At 40.3% G+C, this 19,284-nt stretch overlaps 1 protein-coding gene across 5 annotated transcripts in view; it reads left to right on the top strand.

The window, feature by feature from the left end:
- The window catches only part of LOC133553273 (serine/threonine-protein phosphatase 2A 56 kDa regulatory subunit gamma isoform-like), a 66,191-nt gene extending 52,201 nt beyond the window's left edge, over positions 1-13,990 (top strand). For all 5 annotated transcript variants that reach the window (XM_061901295.1, XM_061901294.1, XM_061901296.1 and 2 more), the window contains 3 exons: positions 9,766-9,838; positions 9,945-10,061; positions 11,563-13,990. In XM_061901295.1, coding sequence (XP_061757279.1) covers positions 9,766-9,838; positions 9,945-10,061; positions 11,563-11,697 — 325 coding nt within the window. In that variant the 3' untranslated portion in view covers positions 11,698-13,990. The remainder of the gene's footprint in view (positions 1-9,765; positions 9,839-9,944; positions 10,062-11,562) is intronic.
- The last annotated feature ends 5,294 nt before the right edge of the window (positions 13,991-19,284 follow it).

Genomic DNA, 19,284 nt, shown 5'->3' with positions numbered 1-19,284 from the left:
GGTGCAAATGAACACAACTTAGGGCAAAATTTTAATACGATATGGACAATCTAGCATGCTATACAGTACATCAGCAAATAGATAACTTTAAACTACAATGTCAAGTGCTACTCTAGCAAATCTCAAACACATAATACTCAATGTCAGATCTTTAAGTAACACATCCTTTCCAAATTATACTTTTATTTCTTTGTACAATCTCAATTTTATGTTTTAACTGAGATGTAGCTTGGCAAAAACACAGCAAATGCATCAATCATTGAAACTAGTCCCCCTCACTTCAACTGTGTTTTAGATACGACAAAAGCAGAGGAGTGGAGTTGTTTGTCATATTTAGGGACAATATACTCACCTACTAATCTTCATTTGGAGTTTTTTTTATCATTTGAATATGTGTCATTCAAAATGGAGATAATACAAAATCTTCAATACTTTATATCACAATTTACAAACCACCACAAAATTCAAATTAATTTATTGATGATTTTACGGAATTACTTTAAATTGTGTGCACTGAGCTTGACTGTATGGCCATTACAGGGGACTTAATGTGTGTGTGGATGTAGCGCTGTCCTTAAAATGTTTAGTCTAACTTTGCATGTAAACAAGCCCACCCACAGCAGAGGGAGTTTCTTGATTTCATCATTCAAACGTGAATGTTATTGATGTTGCTTTAGTAGATCATTTTTGTTTTCTTCGACTTGTCTGTTTGACCCAAAGTGAATGTTATTGATGTTGCTTTAGTAGATCATTTTTGTTTTCTTCGACTTGTCTGTTTGACCCAAACTACTCATAATTGACAGAATAGGCACACAATTTGTGGAAATGATTCAGTTTGAAAACAACCTGTATGCTAATTTTGAGGATCTGTTGAACTCTTGTACATCAAGTGTTGAAATGTCTTGGATACCGTTGCTCCTGTCAATGTTGGAATGGTTAAAAGTAAGAAAAAGGCCCTATGGAGAAATGAAGACTGGGTACAGAAAAGGGAGCACTGCAGAGCTGAATGGAAATGGCGTGAGTCAAAGCTCTAAGTTTATGATGAGATTTACAAAGAAAATTGTGTTCAACCAGACTTTGTGAAGAACAAGGGAAAATATTCTCCTGAAATCATCACAAACTGTAGTAACACTCATGCCCTTTTATCTACAGTAAACAGATAAAACTAAGCCTCCAGTTTTACTTCCCCTAAAACTAATTCCTACATCAAAGTGCAATGAGTTTGCAATCAAGGCATTAAAAATGCAAAAAAATCCCAGAAAACAAATAGCTACTCTGCAGCCAGCTAGTCACCTAGAGCTGGCATATTTCATTCCTGTCACTGACAAAACAGTCAAATCGATCATCCACAATCTGAGTCCATCAACATGCTGCCTTGATGAGTAACCCACTAGATCTCTAAAGTCTGTGCTGAGCAGTTCATCACATCTCATTATACACTCGATAGTGTGACTCATCCCCCCTCATATCTGGGGAGGATGAGTCACACTATTGTTCGAGCGAGTTCGAGCGGCTATGGGCTTGGTCTAAGGAAAATTACCTGTTCCTAAACACCACAAAAACCCAAAGGAGCTGTTTATTGATTACATGAGGAATAAAACAGACATTTTGCTACTATAAATTGGAGGTGACTGTGTAGAGAGGGTAGCAGACTTTCGATACTTGGGTGTCCACTTTGAGGAGGGCATAACCTGGAACATCAACACTGCCAAGCCGCAGAAGAGGGCCCAACAGAGACTCTACTTCCTACGGCAGCTGAGGAAAAGCAATGTCACCCAGAGACGGTTGTTGTCCTTCTACCGGTGTACAGTAGAAAACATTTAAACATACTGTACAGGTGTTTAATTCACCAGCTGCTAGCTCAGAGGACTGCACTCCAGGGGTCATAAAAGTAGTCTAGAAAACCATTGGCTGCCCTCTCCTCACACCGGAAGAGCTTTACAGTTCCTGCTGCCTCAAGAAAGCCCAATGCATCTTAAAGGAAACAACACACCCCAGACACTCTCTTTTTCGATTGCTACCATCAGGAAAACGCTACAGGTCAATTAAAGCAAGGAGTTACAGATTAAAAAACAGCTTTCATCCAACAGTGGTAACTCTACTCAATAATTACAAAATGCTCTCACACACAAACGTGAATTAGATGTAGAAGAATGACCATATCGGAGTTTTTTAATCTGTTTGAAATTATTTTATAGAAAACTTGTATACCAACAGCCTAATGACTTTCTCCTGTTTTACAATGTATTTGAAACTTTCCAATCAGGCTTTTGGCTCCCCCACAACACTGAAACAGCTCTGATCGAGGTGACTAATGATATCCGCTTGAATACAGACACAGGAGAACTCTGCTGGACCTGAGCACTGCCTTTGACACAGCTGACTGTACTATCTTATTACAGAGGTTAGAAAACCGGCTGAGAATATCCAGTTCTACTCTTAAAGGCCTACTGAAACCCACTACTACCGACCACGCAGTCTGATAGTTTATATAGCAATGATGAAATATTAACATTGCAACACATGCCAGTACGGCCGGTTTAGTTTACCGAATTTGCAATTTTAAATCTCGCGCGGAAGTATCATGCTAAAACGTCGCGGTATGATGACGCGTGCGCGTGACGTCACGTATTGTATAGCACATTTTGTTCCTGCACCGTTCACAGCTATAAGTTGTGTTTTTTCATCGCATAATTCCACAGTATTATGGACATCTGTGTTGCTGAATCTTTTGCAATTTGTTCAATTAATAATGGAGACGTCAAAGAAGAAGGATGTACGTGGGAAGCGGTGTATTGCGGCCGCCTTTAGCAACACAAACACAGCCGGTGTTTCCTTGCTTACATTTCCGAAAGATGACTGTGAAGCTTTACTATGGAACAGAGCGGTCAAGCAAACGTGGTTCCCAACCACATGTCAACCGGCAGGTTTCGGTGAGAAAATGGTAATAAGTCGGCTATTAACGTAGACATGAGCGGAGAGCTTGCGTCGTTCCTCCTGCTCCTGTCAAAGAGGCAGCTGCGGACTCTCTTGCCTCCTCCCACCGGCCGCCCCCGGCCTTCGGATGCTTCCACCGTGGAGGAGGGAAAAAAAAATCTGGCTGCCTTCGCCTCGTCGAGAAACGTGGCTCCCCTCGAAGACACCGGCGGTCACCACACCCGTGGCCACACCCCTCCGACTTTCAGGTTGTACAGGTACGACCATATAATCTCACTAAAACGCTAGTAACACAATAATTATATAAGGGATTTTCCAGAATTATCCTGGTAAATTTGTCTAATAACATCTGAATCGCTCTGCCGTCTATAGTTTTTTTTTTTATAGTCCTTCACTTTCACTTTCTTCATCCACGAGTCTTTCATCCTTGCTCAAATTAATGGGGAAATTGTCGCTTTATCGGTCCGAATCGCTCTGGCTGCTGGTGGCCATGATTGTAAACAATGTGCGGATGTGAGGAGCTCCACAACCCGTGATGTCACGGGCACATCGTCTGCTACTTCCGGTACAGGCAAGGCTTTTTTATTAGCGACCAAAAGTTGCAAACTATCATCGATGTTCTCTACTAAATCCTTTCAGCAAAAATATGGCAATATCGCGAAATGATCAAGTATGACACATAGAATGGACCTGCTATCCCCGTAAGTAAGAAAATCTCATTTCAGTAGGCCTTTAACTGGTTCAAGTCCTATCTCAATCACAATATATACTTTGTTGAAATTGTTAACTGTGACTCTGACCAAATCGCTATGACATGTGCTTTCTAATGGTTAGATTCCTGGACTTTTTTTGTTTAACTTGTGCATGCTGCCCCTAGGCCAGCGAATACACAGTACTTAGATATACGTGTCAATGATACAAGGTGGACATCAGCTTGTTGATTCACTTTGTCACTGCAGTGAACAGATCAGTGTGTGGATGAAAAATAATTTTCTCCATCTAAACTCAGACAAAAATGAAATAATTTTTCTTTGGCCCACAGAAGCAAAAACAAACTATTATCAGCTTCAAAACCACCTGAAACCGAGTAATCAGTTTCAAATCTAGGGGTAATAATGAACTCAGACTTGAACTTTAACACCCACATTAATAAGTCAATAACATCAGCAGCTTTTTCCCCTCCTAAAAACATTGCCAAAATCAAAGGAACAATGTCCAAAGTAGACTTGGAAAGACTAATCCATTGCTTTGTTTACAGCAAATTAGATACGATACAATAGGACAGGATAGACATTGGGGAAATTATGTAGCTGCAGTGCAGATACAAAAAGTCCACAAGAAATAAAGTAAAAAACATGTGAAAACAAGAGGAAAACATCACAGAACAGAAAGGACATACAATTTATTAAAAGAGCAGAGAGCTGATGCAAGCAGTTGCCACTTAAGCGGTATATTTCTTCAAACAGCTATAAAAGAAAAACACAACAAAAAAACAAAACATGAGCAATAAATTATACATATTGCGCACATATGACTGCACCATGCATTGACAAACAACAAAATAAAATAAAAACATTTGAACACCCATCTACACTGTGGTGGTCTCTGTGGTGGGGTGGAGGGGGCAGCACGGCCAGACACAAGAACAGACCCAACAAAGCAACCAAGAGAGCTGACTTCGTCCTGGGCCGCCCACTATTTTTCGGCCACTGTCCAGTCCGCACGGATGAGCGAGAATCTCTCCAAGTAGACCGAGGTGTCTGATACATGTTCATTCAGTCAGAGCTCCATGAAGCTTGTCCAGCCTGACGCTCAGCGCTAGCTCTACAGCCCTGTCTCTTCCTCATGTCCTCCTGTCTCTCCATGTGGACTACGGTTTAGCAGAAAGCCAGCAGCTGGTCATTGGTTCAAACACGCCCATGGCCAAATGGCTCCCCGAAAGCAGATTCAAAAAGCACAACAGACGTGACGAAAGTGCCCCCTCTTGTTGCGCAGTCCCAAAGGGGCTGAACTGAAAGGTAAAAAACGCATGAAAACAAGAGGAAAACATACTAAAGAACACAAAACGAGGAAATACAAGAGCACAAAGCTCCTGCAACCAGCAGCAACTACAGTGGTGCCCTCCTGGGAAAAAATTGCATTACTGCTCAAGTCTTGACTAGCTCCAGGAAATATGATCACATTACTTAACCACTTCGGTCACTGCACCAGGTTTTTGTTGCTCAGAGAACAGACTTTAAAACAGCTCTCCTTGTGTATAATAAGTCTTTTCATGGTCTTATGTTAAAGTACATATCTGACATGTTAGAATCATATGAACCGTCGGGAGTGGTCTCCTGCTGGTGCCCAGAGTCAGGATGAAACATGGTGAGGCTGTGTATCAGTTTTATGCTCCTAAAACCTTGAATAGTCTTCCAGAGGATGTGAGACAGACCTAGATGTTGGCAATGTTCAAATCCAGGCTCAACATTCAATTTTAATGCATCACATATTTCCAGTTGTTTCATTACATTATGTCCGAAAAGGAGTACGAAGAAGCAGAGCTTATTTGATCCATCCATCCATCCATCCATCTTCTTCCGCTTATCCGAGGTCGGGTCACGGGGGCAACAGCCTAAGCAGGGAAACCCAGACTTCCCTTTCCCCAGCCACTTCGTCTAGCTCTTCCCGGGGGATCCCGAGGCGTTCCCAGGCCAGCCGGGAGACACAGTCTTCCCAACGTGTCCTGGGTCTTCCCCGTGGCCTCCTACCGGTTGGACGTGCCCTAAACACCTCCCTAAGGAGGCGTTCGGGTGGCATCCTGACCAGATGCCCGAACCACCTCATCTGGCTCCTCTCGATGTGAAGGAGCAGCGGCTTTACTTTGAGTTCCTTCCGGATGGCAGAGCTTCTCGCCCTATCTCTAAGGGAGAGCCCCGCCACACGGCGGAGGAAACTAATTTCGGCCGCTTGTACCCGTGATCTTATCCTTTCGGTTATGACCCAAAGCTCATGACCATAGGTGAGGATGGGAACGTAGATCGACCGGTAAATTGAGAGCTTTGCCTTCCGGCTCAGCTCCTTTTTCACCACAACGGATCGGTACAACGTCCGCATTACTGAAGACACCGCACCGATCCGCCTGTCGATCTCACGATCCACTCTTCCTTCACTCGTGAACAAGACTCCTAGGTACTTGAACTCCTCCACTTGGGGCAGGGTCTCCTCCCCAACCCGGAGATGGCATTCCACCCTTTTCCGGGCAAGAACCATGGACTCGGACTTGGAGGTGCTGATTCTCATTCCGGTCGCTTCACACTCGGCTGCAAACTGATCCAGTGAGAGCTGAAGATCCCGGTCAGATGAAGCCATCAGGACCACATCATCTGCAAAAAGCAGAGACCTAATCCCGCGGTCACCAAACCCGAACCCCTCAACGCCTTGACTGCGCCTAGAAATTCTGTCCATAAAAGTTATGAACAGAATCGGTGACAAAGGACAGCCTTGGCAGAGTCCAACCCTCACTGGAAATGTGTTCGACTTACTGCCGGCAAAGCGGACGAAGCTCTGGCACTGATCGTACAGGGAGCGGACCGCTTATTTGATGTTCATTATAATTGATCTTCTTTGTACTTAGTGAACAATTGTGTCTCTTAAACTGTGTCATATTGGTGCCTTGTTTGATTTATTGACTTAATCCATTCCATAATTGTTATTCCACATACAGATATGCTAACGATCTTAAGTGCTGTACGCGCATACAAATGTTTTGAATTAGATTTTTCTCTAAGGTTATATTTCTCCTCTTTTGTTGAGAAGAATTGTTGTACATTCTTGGGTAGCAGGTTATAGTTCGCTTTGTACATACTTTTAGCTGTTTACAAATGCACCAAGTCATTTAATTTCAATATTTTTGATTCAATAAATAAATATGTTCTCTATATCCAACATTATGTATTAATCAGATTATTTGTTTTTGTTAGTGAATGAAGCGCACATTTGTAGTTGTTTCCACATATTTCTCCACATAGCTCAGATATGGTAACACCAACAAGAAGTAGAGAATATGGAGTGATTTTTGGTCCAGAACATATTTTTCTTTATTCATTATTAAAGTGTTTCTTGCTACTTTGTTGTATTTTTTTTTTACATAAGTTCATTTTATCATCTATTATTACACCCCAAAATTTATTTTCTTACCCTTTCGATGTCTACTCCATCTATTTGTATTTGTGTTTGACTTTCCCTTCTGCTGTTACCCAATAGCATTATATTAGTTTTACTGAGATTCAAAGATAGTCTGTATTTGTCAAACCTTTTTTTTTTCCATTTAGTTTCTTCTGTTATTATTTGTATTAGCTTCTGTGTGTTCTTTTTTAAACAAAACACAGTTGTACCATCTGCAAATAATGCATTTAGCAAGGTGCTTGTTCGTGTAATTGTGCTTTTCAGCTTTTTTCTCTGTCACCAATGCCATTTTAGATTTCCTGTTAGCAAGCTTAACAAGGGTGACTGGCGAGGTGTTGTTGCCTATTCAGTGAAATGCATGCATGAATGGTGTTAATATTGACATTAATTCCGTTTGATTGCAGAAAGTTGACCACTTGTTTCTCTGTTGAAGCACCGTCCATGTTATCTGGTTCTACTTTCTTGTCAACTGCTCTTGCATAGGATCGAGGTTTGACAGGTAGCCCTGCAATGACGATATCATTCTGTCGTGTAATCTGATCCACTTCCTCTTTGATGTTTTCCAAAACACTGATATAACCCAAATTGGTGATATGTTCTTGTTGTCTGGCATTGAGCTGTTATCTCAATGCAGCCATCTCCTCCCTGAAGTTCTTCAAATAACCGTTATTTAGTTGCAACTGTTGCCGCAAAATTTCTATCTCCATTTTAATGTTCTCCACAACACTGCTGTTGTCTTGCTACTTGGCATTCAACTGTTGGCGCAATATTGTATTCTCCTCTTTCAGCTTTTCCTGTTTTAAAACTTTGTTGTCTTCACTGAGAATCTTCGTTACTTCTCTTAACTTTCTAAATTCCATCATGTCATTACAAGATTATTTTCTGTCTTTGATAATCATAGGCATACATCCATCCATCAATTTTCTACCGCTTATTCCCTTCGGGTTCGCGGGGGGCGCTGGAGCCTGTCTCAGCTACAATCGGGCGAAAGGCGGAGTACACCCTGGACAAGTTGCCACCTCATCGCAGGGCCAACACAGATAGACAGACAACATTCACGCTCAGATTCACACACTAGGGTCAATTTTGTGTTGCCAATCAACCTATCCCCAGGTGCATGTATTTGGAGGTGGGAGGAAGCCGGAGTACCCGGAGGGAACCCATGCAGTCACGGGGAGGACATGCAAACTCCACATAGAAAGATCCCGAGCCCAGGTTCGAACTCAGTAAAGGCTCATGTTTGAATAAAATGACAAAAGACAGTTTAATTACAGCTTACTATCAAAATCTATTCCTTTCATTAAATTTGCAAAAAGAAGACTGATATCCAACCGGTAAGTTAGTCGATAAGATGATACAAAAATATTTAGTAGTAATTTGGACAGAAGACAGGAACTATACCATCTGAATAAGGTAGAACACAATCAATAAAAGAGGCAAGATTTGTAGGGGATTTGTAGTCCTCTAGCTGTAAAATGGTGGTGGACAGTTATCATGCTGGCATGCCTCCTGGATCGAATCTGGGGTAACTCCCATTTTAATGTTTTTTTCCACAAAATTCGTTGCCTTTGTTAGATTATTGAATCTTTGAGTCTGGCCGATGGATAAAGCAATCCGCAACGTTCGCCAGAGAGAGAAGTCCAAACTTCACGTTGGGACATGAATGGTAAATGGGTTGTACTTGTATGGCGCTTTTCTACCTTCAAGGTACTCAAAGCGCTTTGACACTACTTCCACATTCACCCATTCACACACTGACGGAGGGAGCTGCCATGCAAGGCGCTAACCAGTAGCCTTCTCTTCACTGCAGGAAAGGCAATCGCCTTCGAGCTATGGCCGGAGTGATGTTGGGGAAAATTAAAATCCTCTTGTCCATATAGGATAGCGGAAAAGCCTCACCCGCCCAACGTAGAATCTGGTTCCGGACTTGAAATAAATTCACTCATACAACGAGTGATGAGGAGGCTCACCATCTCTAGGCCTGGGCATGGGCTTGTCGTCAAGCCTCAGCACATTTTGCAAGAATTGAACAGTAAATTTAGTCGGACAGGGGCCTTCACAGCCCTCGGGGAGGCCCACCATCTGACATTATTCTACCTCAAGCAGACTTCAGGATGATTGCATTTTTTGGAGAGAAGATTCACAGTGGCAGTTAGCTTGTTGACACTAGTACAGAATTCGATTAGTCCGTTAGCATTAGCAGCGATCTTTAGGCTAGCGAAGACCATGCTATGGAACGAGAGAATTCTCTCGAATAGCTCCATAACACCTGCTATCTCTCCTCTGACAACAGATTTAAAATTGTCGAGGATATTTGCTCACAATACGTCTAACTTCTGACATATTGTATGGTCTTGTGTCCTATATGGAGTCCTCCATGATATTTTGATCCGGAGACGCACTAGGGTTGGAGTGGCCTGGTTTGTGGCCTGACATCGCAGAATTCACAGGCGTAATTTACAAAAATTAAGCTGACAGGTTAGTAAAAAATATGGTGGAGTTTACGCCTGGAGTTAGCAAAAGTGCAAACAAAACATAAAAAAGTTCACTTTTCCACGGATCCCCCTCCAAACAAGCAATGCGCCTACCAAGCTCTAGTGGAAGTCCCATCATGGTTGCTTTCTGACATCACAAACATTGATTTTTTATGTTTGTCCACAGAGAGAAAGCCAAATGGAAGGAGCGAGAAGAAGCGTGGCTCAAGATTGACAATCTTGCCAAGTCCAACACACAGGTAAGTCAACAATTATTCTGAGTCCAGTAATTATGTGATTTGATTATTAAACACCACAATAAATTATAATAGAAGTCACACCATGCCTCTCTCCCACTCCATTTAGTTTCTGATGTACACTAACCCGACGGGCTCAGGCGATTCGACGGACATGGAGACTGATGGGCCGCTGCTCGACGATGTCAGCCTGCTGGAAAGGAGGATAGCAGAGGAGGCTACACAGGTGAGGGGACAAGTATCAAGCGTATTTTAGGAAGGGCAAGCCCTTATAGAGATGCACTGATGCCATGTTTCTCGTTAAAGAAAAGGGCAGAATCCTTGCCCACTTTTTGAGCCTCATAAAATAGAATTGTCTGTGCACAAGGCAGGATTGGAACAACACACCAAGTGCTCTGGGCAAGCTACATCGGAGTTCCATAGCCACCATAGTGTTTACATTATGTCCATGCAAAATCAACCATCACACAGGTCTGTAATGTACACCAGGCTTATTGGATTTTATTTATTTAAATTCAACTTTGATCATTCGTAGTTTTAGTTTCAATTTGTGTAAAGATGCTCAACAGTCAAAAGCTCATGTTCAGGTCACAAAATATTGCAAAATCACTTACATTGTTGCTCACTCACCTAAACCAAAGTCTCTTGCCCACCTATAGATTTTGTCACTGCAGTTTTCTTCAAAATAAAAATATTGTCACGTCTTGTTCTCCTGAGTCCAACACTGCATATTGTCTATTGTGTCTTGTGAGCTGAGCTCAATTTTGTTTCCCGGGGCATGCAAGTTTAACTGCATCTGTGACTGAGCTTGAAACTGGAATTACTCCTAACTAAAATCAATATTTCACATTTTAAATTAATTAAAATCCAAATAATCTTGGATTGGCCCCCCAAAACGTCAACATTTGAATCTGTAATATGCCTTTTAAAAAGTAGATTATACATGTTGTAGGAAAAGCAATCCTATAGAATGTAGTACAAACGAGTACAGTAGTTTTATGAAGTAATGTAATCATAATTACAACATTTACTTGGAATTTTACAGTATTTCTTTCAAGCTGCTTCTCTGTCAAATACACCATCAGCAACTTCCCTATACAAGCAATGGATGTCCGCTCGACATCCATTGCTTTCGGTCTCCTGGGGTGGGGGTTGCCCACATATGCGGTCCTCCCCAAGGTTTCTCATAGTCATCATTCTCGACGTCCCACTGGGGGGAGTTTTTCCTTGCCCTTATGTGGGCTCTACCGAGGATGTCGTTGTGGTCTGTGCAGTCCTTTTGAGACACTTGTGATTTAGGGCTATATAAATAAACATTGATTGATGATTGATTGATATATTTTCATGGATGAACACTAGTAATTTTTTTCTACGATTTCTTTCTTTGACTAATTGTTGCTTGTTGAGAAGATCAATACATGTTTTTTTGTTTCCAATGGGTCTAAATACAATAAATCAAAGTAAGTGGCTAAGTTGGCAACTTTGATTCCTTGTGCTGTTTCTTTTTATTCCCCGACAGATAAAAAAAAAACTGCAAATGTTTTGAACCCAGTGTAATTATAAAAACATTGGTGGTTATTTGTTATTGTAGACCACACATCCAGTGAATAATCAGCAGTTGTTATTGAATCTTTAAATAAAGCATAATTACGCTAACTGGCATTGAGTTAAATCCTAAGGAAAAATACATCTTGGTTGATTAATAAAAACATTGTCTGTGTGTTCAGTTGCAGAGAGACCAGCGACGGGAGCGTCCATTGATGCGGAGGAAATCAGAGCTGCCTAAAGACATCTCCACAGTCACGGCCTTGGAGCTTCATCGGAGAGCTGAGGAGATGTTGACCACACACGATGGCCACTAACTGGCCGAACTGCAGCATCACAAGACCTGCCACCATCTTGACCCAGCCCAGCACAACACTTCAGAAACCCTCTCACCTTCCACCTCCTCACCTGACACAAAGAAGTTTCTCAAACATGGCACCTTGACCCGGAATGGAGTGGCGCTGGGTCCTTGCACATCAAATTCTGTTTATTTTTGTTCCTCTTCCTCCTATCTTCTCTGCCATCCTTGTCTTTTGTTTCCAGCAGAGCGCCAGTTTTCGGGGTGCTGTGCTGCCACCTTCTGGTAATTTCTCTCAGGTGTTTTGTTCCTCGTGTGTCTACCGAGATGTCAGGTGCTTTTGCCAAAAACCCCAAGCCCCAAAAAACGAGTCCCATCCCGTCTCCAGATGACATGTCCAGTTTAATGCAATATTTTTTTTTAACATAATATATGTTGATTTTAAAAGTTTAGTTCTTTATTGTTAGACTACAAAATCTGACAAATGTGAGTCCCACTTCACATTTCATCAACTATTATATTTCACCCGGAATCAATACTGTATGCATAAATATACTTTAGAGTAGTCCATGTACAGCTTGTGCAGCAACATACGTGCATTATTGTTTAAATATTTGGCAACAATTGAATTCACCAATTTAATTTCAACAAAATCTAAACAATTCAAATAATGATATATAATATTTTCAACAACAAAATAATTACAATAGTAATATTAAAGCCAAAACTAAAATAAACATGGTCTTTTTTAAATTGTCCTGCCACATCACTCAGATAATGATGATTAAATCAATGCAATATTTAGTCACCTACTACTTGATAGTGTTAAGTGTCTTAACACGTTTTTAATGTATTTAATAAACCACAACTCCCCCATTGGCACTGTCATCTCCCATGTTAAACTGTATGTAAGACACTATTACCTTGCGATTTTTGTTGGAAATCTCTGTTCCACCTGAGTAAACCACATCTTCCCACGGCATCACTAGTGCACACTAACACAGCCACACTTGGTTGTTGGCAAGACACAATTATTATTTTGCTCCTTGCTTATTCAACTAGCTAACCGTGACCATACACTCTCAGGTAGCACTCATGCATCCCCAAACCCTGATGCTCCCACCACCATGCTACACAGCTGGTGGGACACAATTATATTGCTGCTCACTTGTGTTGAAATTCTTGTTTCTCCACAATGAACCACAGCTCCTCACTTGTGCACGCTACCACCGGCATTTGTTGCTATTTAGACAATGGTTGACTCACATTTATGAATAGTGCCTATATTTTTAGCTAAAGAAGCTGTACAGTGACTACTCCAAAGTACATTTTTGTCCCTTAAAATGATGTATGTCTGTATGTCTCCGATTGCTTACACAGCATCCAGTACAATCTACCCAAGTGAGCATCGGAGAGATGCTAAATGAGTGACTCTTCTCCAGCAGGACACCCCAAGCCCCCAGCCCACCCTCCCTTTTGCTTGTATATCGGTCAGCAGGGACAAGACTGCTTAACACAGGAGGTACGTTTGCTTCTGAAACGCCTTTTTATCGCAGTGCCTTGGATAAAAAAAAAAAAAAGGTCTGTGGGTATGTCTACTGGACTAGCTGTAAAAATGTTCCAGAAATGAAAAAAACCAACACACAACTTGCATAAAATCCCCCAGCAACTTAAACTGACAAAGCACTTCCTGATGAAACTTGAACATAAAAGAAACTAAAACTTGTTAGATCAATCAAGCAACAAGCAACTTGTTGTTCCTCCTTTGACTCCAAGACCATTCAGTCTCCCACGTGCGCCCCTTTTAGCTGAATGTGCAAACTAAATACAACTCTGTGTCTTTTCTCATTTTCATCAGTATTGTTTTTGTTATCCCAAACGTTAGCCCTTCCCTGCTGGTTGCTGTCACCCTGCCCCTCCCAAAATGTTTTTTTTGTATAGAGGCTCTTATTCAACATAAACTTGTGTTTTCTTTCTAGACAAACAAACAGATTGTTTCTAGTGTCCTTTAGTATACATGTAATACTAAACGACTGATGAAATGTTGTACATATACTTTATTTTACCTTATTAATAAATGTTTAGAGGTCATATTTTGTAACAAGAACAATCCATTCTCCCTCCTGTTTACAGAACACACAGGAAATAGTCAACATTCATAAGTTGTATAGTTTATTTTTTGTCATCACTTCTTCAAGCTCTCCTGCATACATAAACCTTTTTTGTGTGCTTTTATCCAAAATCTCTAGTGATGTACATCTATCTATATTCAGAAAATAAAGTGAGTTTTATATTTTCATCCTAAGGCACAATCTACAAGTCTATGTCGTTTTTCATGGAGTAGAAATACTATATTATGATAAAATGTCAATCTTAAACATTGCTGCCCAGTATATGTGCTAAAAAACAATGCACTGATGATGCTAATCATCGTATTTCAAGTAAATAATTTTTACGCACGCATCTACAATATAGGTAATGACTAAAAAATACATTTTAGCTTAGGTGGAACAAAAATATAAACCGACCATTTTTGTTTTTGCTCCCATTTTTCACAAGTGTAACTCAAAGATCTAAAACATTTTCTCTATCCACAAAATACCTATTCCTCTCAAATCTTTGTCACACTAAGTAAAACAAAATAAAAATTGCTGTCAAAGTTAAAACTGGTATTAATCTGATATATCAGCACAAATTATAGCACATTCATTATTTTGTAGTGTGGAATGTTTAAAAAGGCTTGATCAGGTGAAATTATCTACAGAACAATGCTAGGTATGAAAAACACTATGACATCAAAGTATATGCTTTTTTTAATGGTAGAACGTTAGAAAATTAGTTGTATCTAAAGCACTAACCAAATGTATATTTTTGAAGCGGAGTGCTTAGTAGTTCTATTGTTTTTTGGCGTACTTCCAACAGCCACAATAATTCAATAAATTAAGCTCATGACGCAGTACGTTGAATGATGCGGACACGTTTGTTACTAGATGCTTTCTAATAAGCGCCTGTCTTGGAGACTTTCTGTGTGTGTGTGAGTACATGCTATGCAACAAGAATTATTTGTCCAGGGTGCACCCCGCCTTCCGCTTGAATGCAGCTGAGGTAGGCTCCAGCACCTCTGCGACCCCAAGCGGGACAGGCGGTAGAAAATGGAGGGATGTTTATATTGAAAAATGTGCCGTTTTAGTCTGCAACATTGTTCAAGGCAAACTGATATAATCTAACACATGTTTTTTTTGCTGATTTTGGACCAATATTTGATATTTATATTGGCTTGGAACACCCCCAATCTTAATTGTAACATTGTTTTAGCTTGACGTAAAGACTGACCTTCTTGGAAACCATCAAGTGTTAGGTAACACAGCCTGACATTCGAGGCCCAGATAAACAAGACACACTGCAACATGTTCTATTCATATAAAAAAAAGGGGAAAACACTAACAACCAAGAAAACAGTCAACAAATAGTTACCTATTAATGTGCATAAAATGGGTGTTTTTATAGAAAGTAGAAACATTACTTGAAAGTTAATATTTTTAAAAGGCTTACTGAAATGAGATTTTCTTATTTAAACGGGGATAGCAGGTCCATTCTATGTATCATACTTGATCATTTCACGATATTGCCATATTTTTGCTGAAAGGGTTTAGTAGAGAACATCGACGATAAAGTTCGCAACTTTTAGTCGCTAATAAAAAAACCTTGACTGTATAGGAAGTAGCAGACGATGTGCTGTGCGCGTGACGTCACGGGTTGTGGAGCTCCTCACATCCTCACATTGTTTACAATCATGGACACCAGCAGCGAGAATGATTCGGGCCGAGAAAGCGACGATTTCTCCATTTGAGCGAGGATGAAAGATTCGTGGATGAGGATAGTGAGAGTGAAGGACTTGAAGAAAAAAAAGGCGAGGGCAGTGGGAGCGATTCAGATGTTAGACACATTTACTAGGATAATTTTGGAAAATCCCTTATCTGCCTATTATGTTGCTAGTGTTTTAGTGAGATTATATAGTACCTGAAAGTCGGAGTAGTGTGGCCACGGGTGTGGTGACCGCCAGTGTTTCCGATGGGAGGAGGTGAAAGAGTCTGCAGCTGCAGGAGGACGCAAGCTCCGCTCATGTCTACGGTAAGAGCCGACTTATTACCACAATTTTCTCACCGAAACCTGCAGGTTGACATGAAGTCGGGAACCATGTTTGCTTGACCGCTCTGTTCCATAGTAAAGCTTCACCTTCGGGAATATAAACAAGGAAACACCGGATGTGTTTGTCTTGCTAAAGGCAGCTGCAATACATCACTTCCCACCTATATCTTTCTTCTTTGACTTCTCCATTATTCATTGAACAAATTGCAAAAGATTCAGCAACACAGACCTTCAGAATACTGTGTAATTATGCGATTAACGCAGACTGCTTATAGCTTGGATCGGGCTGGAAAAAAATGTCCGCTACAATCCGAGACGTCACACGCATGCGTCATCATACGCGTCATCATGCCGACGTTTTCAACAGGATAATTCGCGCAAAATTTAAAATTTTAATTTAGTAAACTAAAAAGGCCGTATTGGCATGTGTTGCAATGTTAATATTTCATCATTGATATATAAACTATCAGACTGCGTGGTCGGTAGTAGTGGGTTTCAGTAGGCCTTTAAGCAGCTGGTATAGTATAATGAAGACTGGTTAACTGTGAGCAAAGATGCTTTATCAATCAGTTCTGGTCACACATTAATTATTGTGTTAAATGTGGCTCGCATTTAATGGTGTTTAATAAAGTAAGTTATATCTATCACATGTTGGGTAATGTCCACGGTTGCAGTATAATATGAAACACACTTACCAACTCAATTCATTTGGGGTCTGTGAAAAACAGTAAATATTCTGGAGTCACAATGCACCTAATGAACTAAGACTGACCAAGTTCTACACCACAGCTAAACACCTAGCATGAATGCTAATTTGCGATTATGAGCATACTAAAAAAAAAACGATAATTTACTTGTTAAAACTATGCCATAAGACAAGTGGCTAAATGATCACCTAGTAGTAAGCACAATAAATACACAGTTAGTTGTATGGGTGAAAGTTACCTGAATGAAGACATAAATATTACTTCTGCGCTGCGCGCACAAAACAGGGAATAGAACAAGGTGATTAACAATCTGAACAATGGCTTAATTGAGCTATCACAGAGCGCATGCGTAGAACCTCACGATCCACTTGACCCACGTGCACGTGTAGAACGTTGCACGTGACAAGTCTCGCTGTCATCTGTCTCAAAGCGCATGCGTAGTGACTCCACATGCGTAACAAGTGATCACATTTTAACCACACCCGCCGAAGCTAAAGCTGCACAACTTTAGATGTAACAGTATTAATTCAACAATTATTAAAACAATTAAAGATAAGCTCACGTATATTCTTGAATTGCAGCCTTTATTCACACTTAATTACCAGGGGCCCCCCCTTTTAAGGAAAGGGGGGGCTTAGCCCCCAGGAGATGAACAGGATATGAGCGAACATAGCGCACGAGTACAAAACTTTACAAACGGCTGACAAAGACTTATAAATTATTCATTGTTATTATTTCAGTCGGTTAAGGAAATTAAATATATATTTAAGTCTGAATAGAAATGAGAAACATTTATGTATACTGTAAAAAGGAAAGACTTAGAGTCCGTCTGCTGATCTGAAAAAGAGCCAGAGCTGTCAAAGAGCTGAGGGACCATCTTCAAAGTGCAATGCTGAAACAAATAATGCAAACAATAAAATGTAACTTCCAGGGCTTGATATTAATAGACTTAGACTTCCTTTTTATTGTCAATCAAATTTGAACTTTACAGTATAAATAAGAACGAAATTTCGTTGCATTAGCTCTTGGTAGTGCAGGATAAAAAAAAAAAAAAAAAAGCAATAAAGTGCAGATATACATAAATAGATTACTGTACGGATAAATACATTGCACTTTTTCACAGGCGGCTATGTTTATGGATGTATATTGTCTTTTTTATTCCAGCGAGTTAATCCATTTTGGGGGGAGTTGAGCGGATAATTTATTTATGATGCGTTCGAGAGTCTTACGGCCTGAGAGAAGAAGCTGTTACAGAACCTGGAGGTTCTGCTACGGAGGCTGCGGAACCTTTTCCTAGAGTCCAGCCGTGAAAACAGTCCTTGGTGGGGGTAGGAGGAGTCTTTGCAGATTTTCTGAGCCCTGGTCAGGCAGCGGCTTTTTGCGATCGCCTGGATAGGAGGAAGAGGAGTCCTGATGATCTTTTCCGCCGTCATCACCACTCTCTGGAGAGACTTCCAGTCTGAGGCATTGCAGGCTCCAGTCCAGACTGACATTAATGTAGTCCCGTCGTCCCGGGGACGGTAAAAAAAATGCATGGGACGATGGCTTTTAACCCTTTTTTTTCTTTTTCTCTTTATGTATTTATTCATTTTACATTTTATATTAAATGTCTTGGTTTTTCCTCCCTCTGATAATCCTATGATTTGTTTAACAAGACATCCTATAATAAAACAACAGCTATTAATCTAACAATACAATAAAACAAATATATTTTTAATGACGTTTTTTCATTGTTTTAACAATAGGCTAATGTATACTACTTTATATAGATTCTACAAGAAACACAAAACTTAAAAACAAAATTATTTACAATTGCAGACACAAGGCTTTGTGCAGCTTCACTAATTGTAAAGGAAGACGGAAGTCCACGCAGGAGAAAAATTACTACAAAGATGGTGTCTGGGGTTTTCACACACACACACACACACACACACACACATATATATATATATATATATATATATATATATATATATATATATATATATATATACACACATGTGTATATATGTATGTATGTAACATCCCCAGAATGACTGACAATTAGGAGGACCAATAGTCAACATGATCCACCCGGAAATAAATAAAACAAATGGCTTATCGATAAGCCATTTAAAATTATTTTTAAAAATATTTATATATGTATCATTATTCTTCTACTCACCTTTCTAGTAGAGGCTTCTCCCCTCTCACTTTCTGTTCTCCTCTGCCCTGACTCCTACAGGTCAATAGGGGTTATGGAGTGATTATTATTATTATTATTATTATTATCTACTGATGATAGTCATACGTGAATGAGCTCAGCTCCTATTCTCCTCCAGGTGTAAAGTGAGAAACACAGCTGAAGCTCCAGACGGAGGTAACCCCAAAGATAGCAAATGGTAAAAAAAAAAGAGTGCACATTTAATTTTATAAATAACCAGGACCTTCATGATGCATGTCAGGCTAACTTGCTAACTAAGTAGCAGCATCGTTTTAGAGCGGGAATGTAACTTTTGCCTACAAAACAACAAAAGAGGTTGTCTATACTGTGCTAGACAGGTTTTTATTTGTCAGACACAGACCTGGTGTAAAGTGGAGCGAGTACATTTTACTACAAGCAGGGACTTCCTAACGGTAGTGATGGGTCCAGCAACACCGATGCATCGGCGCATGCGTCGAGCTCGTAGCACGAAACCCTGTGCCGGTGCGCATACTGCTTTTCGAAAGTCATGTGCGGTAATATTTTGATCATATATCGTAAAAAAATG

This window comes from Nerophis ophidion, linkage group LG05, assembly GCF_033978795.1.
Source record: "Nerophis ophidion isolate RoL-2023_Sa linkage group LG05, RoL_Noph_v1.0, whole genome shotgun sequence".
Lineage (NCBI taxonomy): Eukaryota > Metazoa > Chordata > Actinopteri > Syngnathiformes > Syngnathidae > Nerophis > Nerophis ophidion.
Note: the sequence above shows the minus strand (reverse complement) of the source record. Positions and strands in the feature narration are given on the sequence as shown.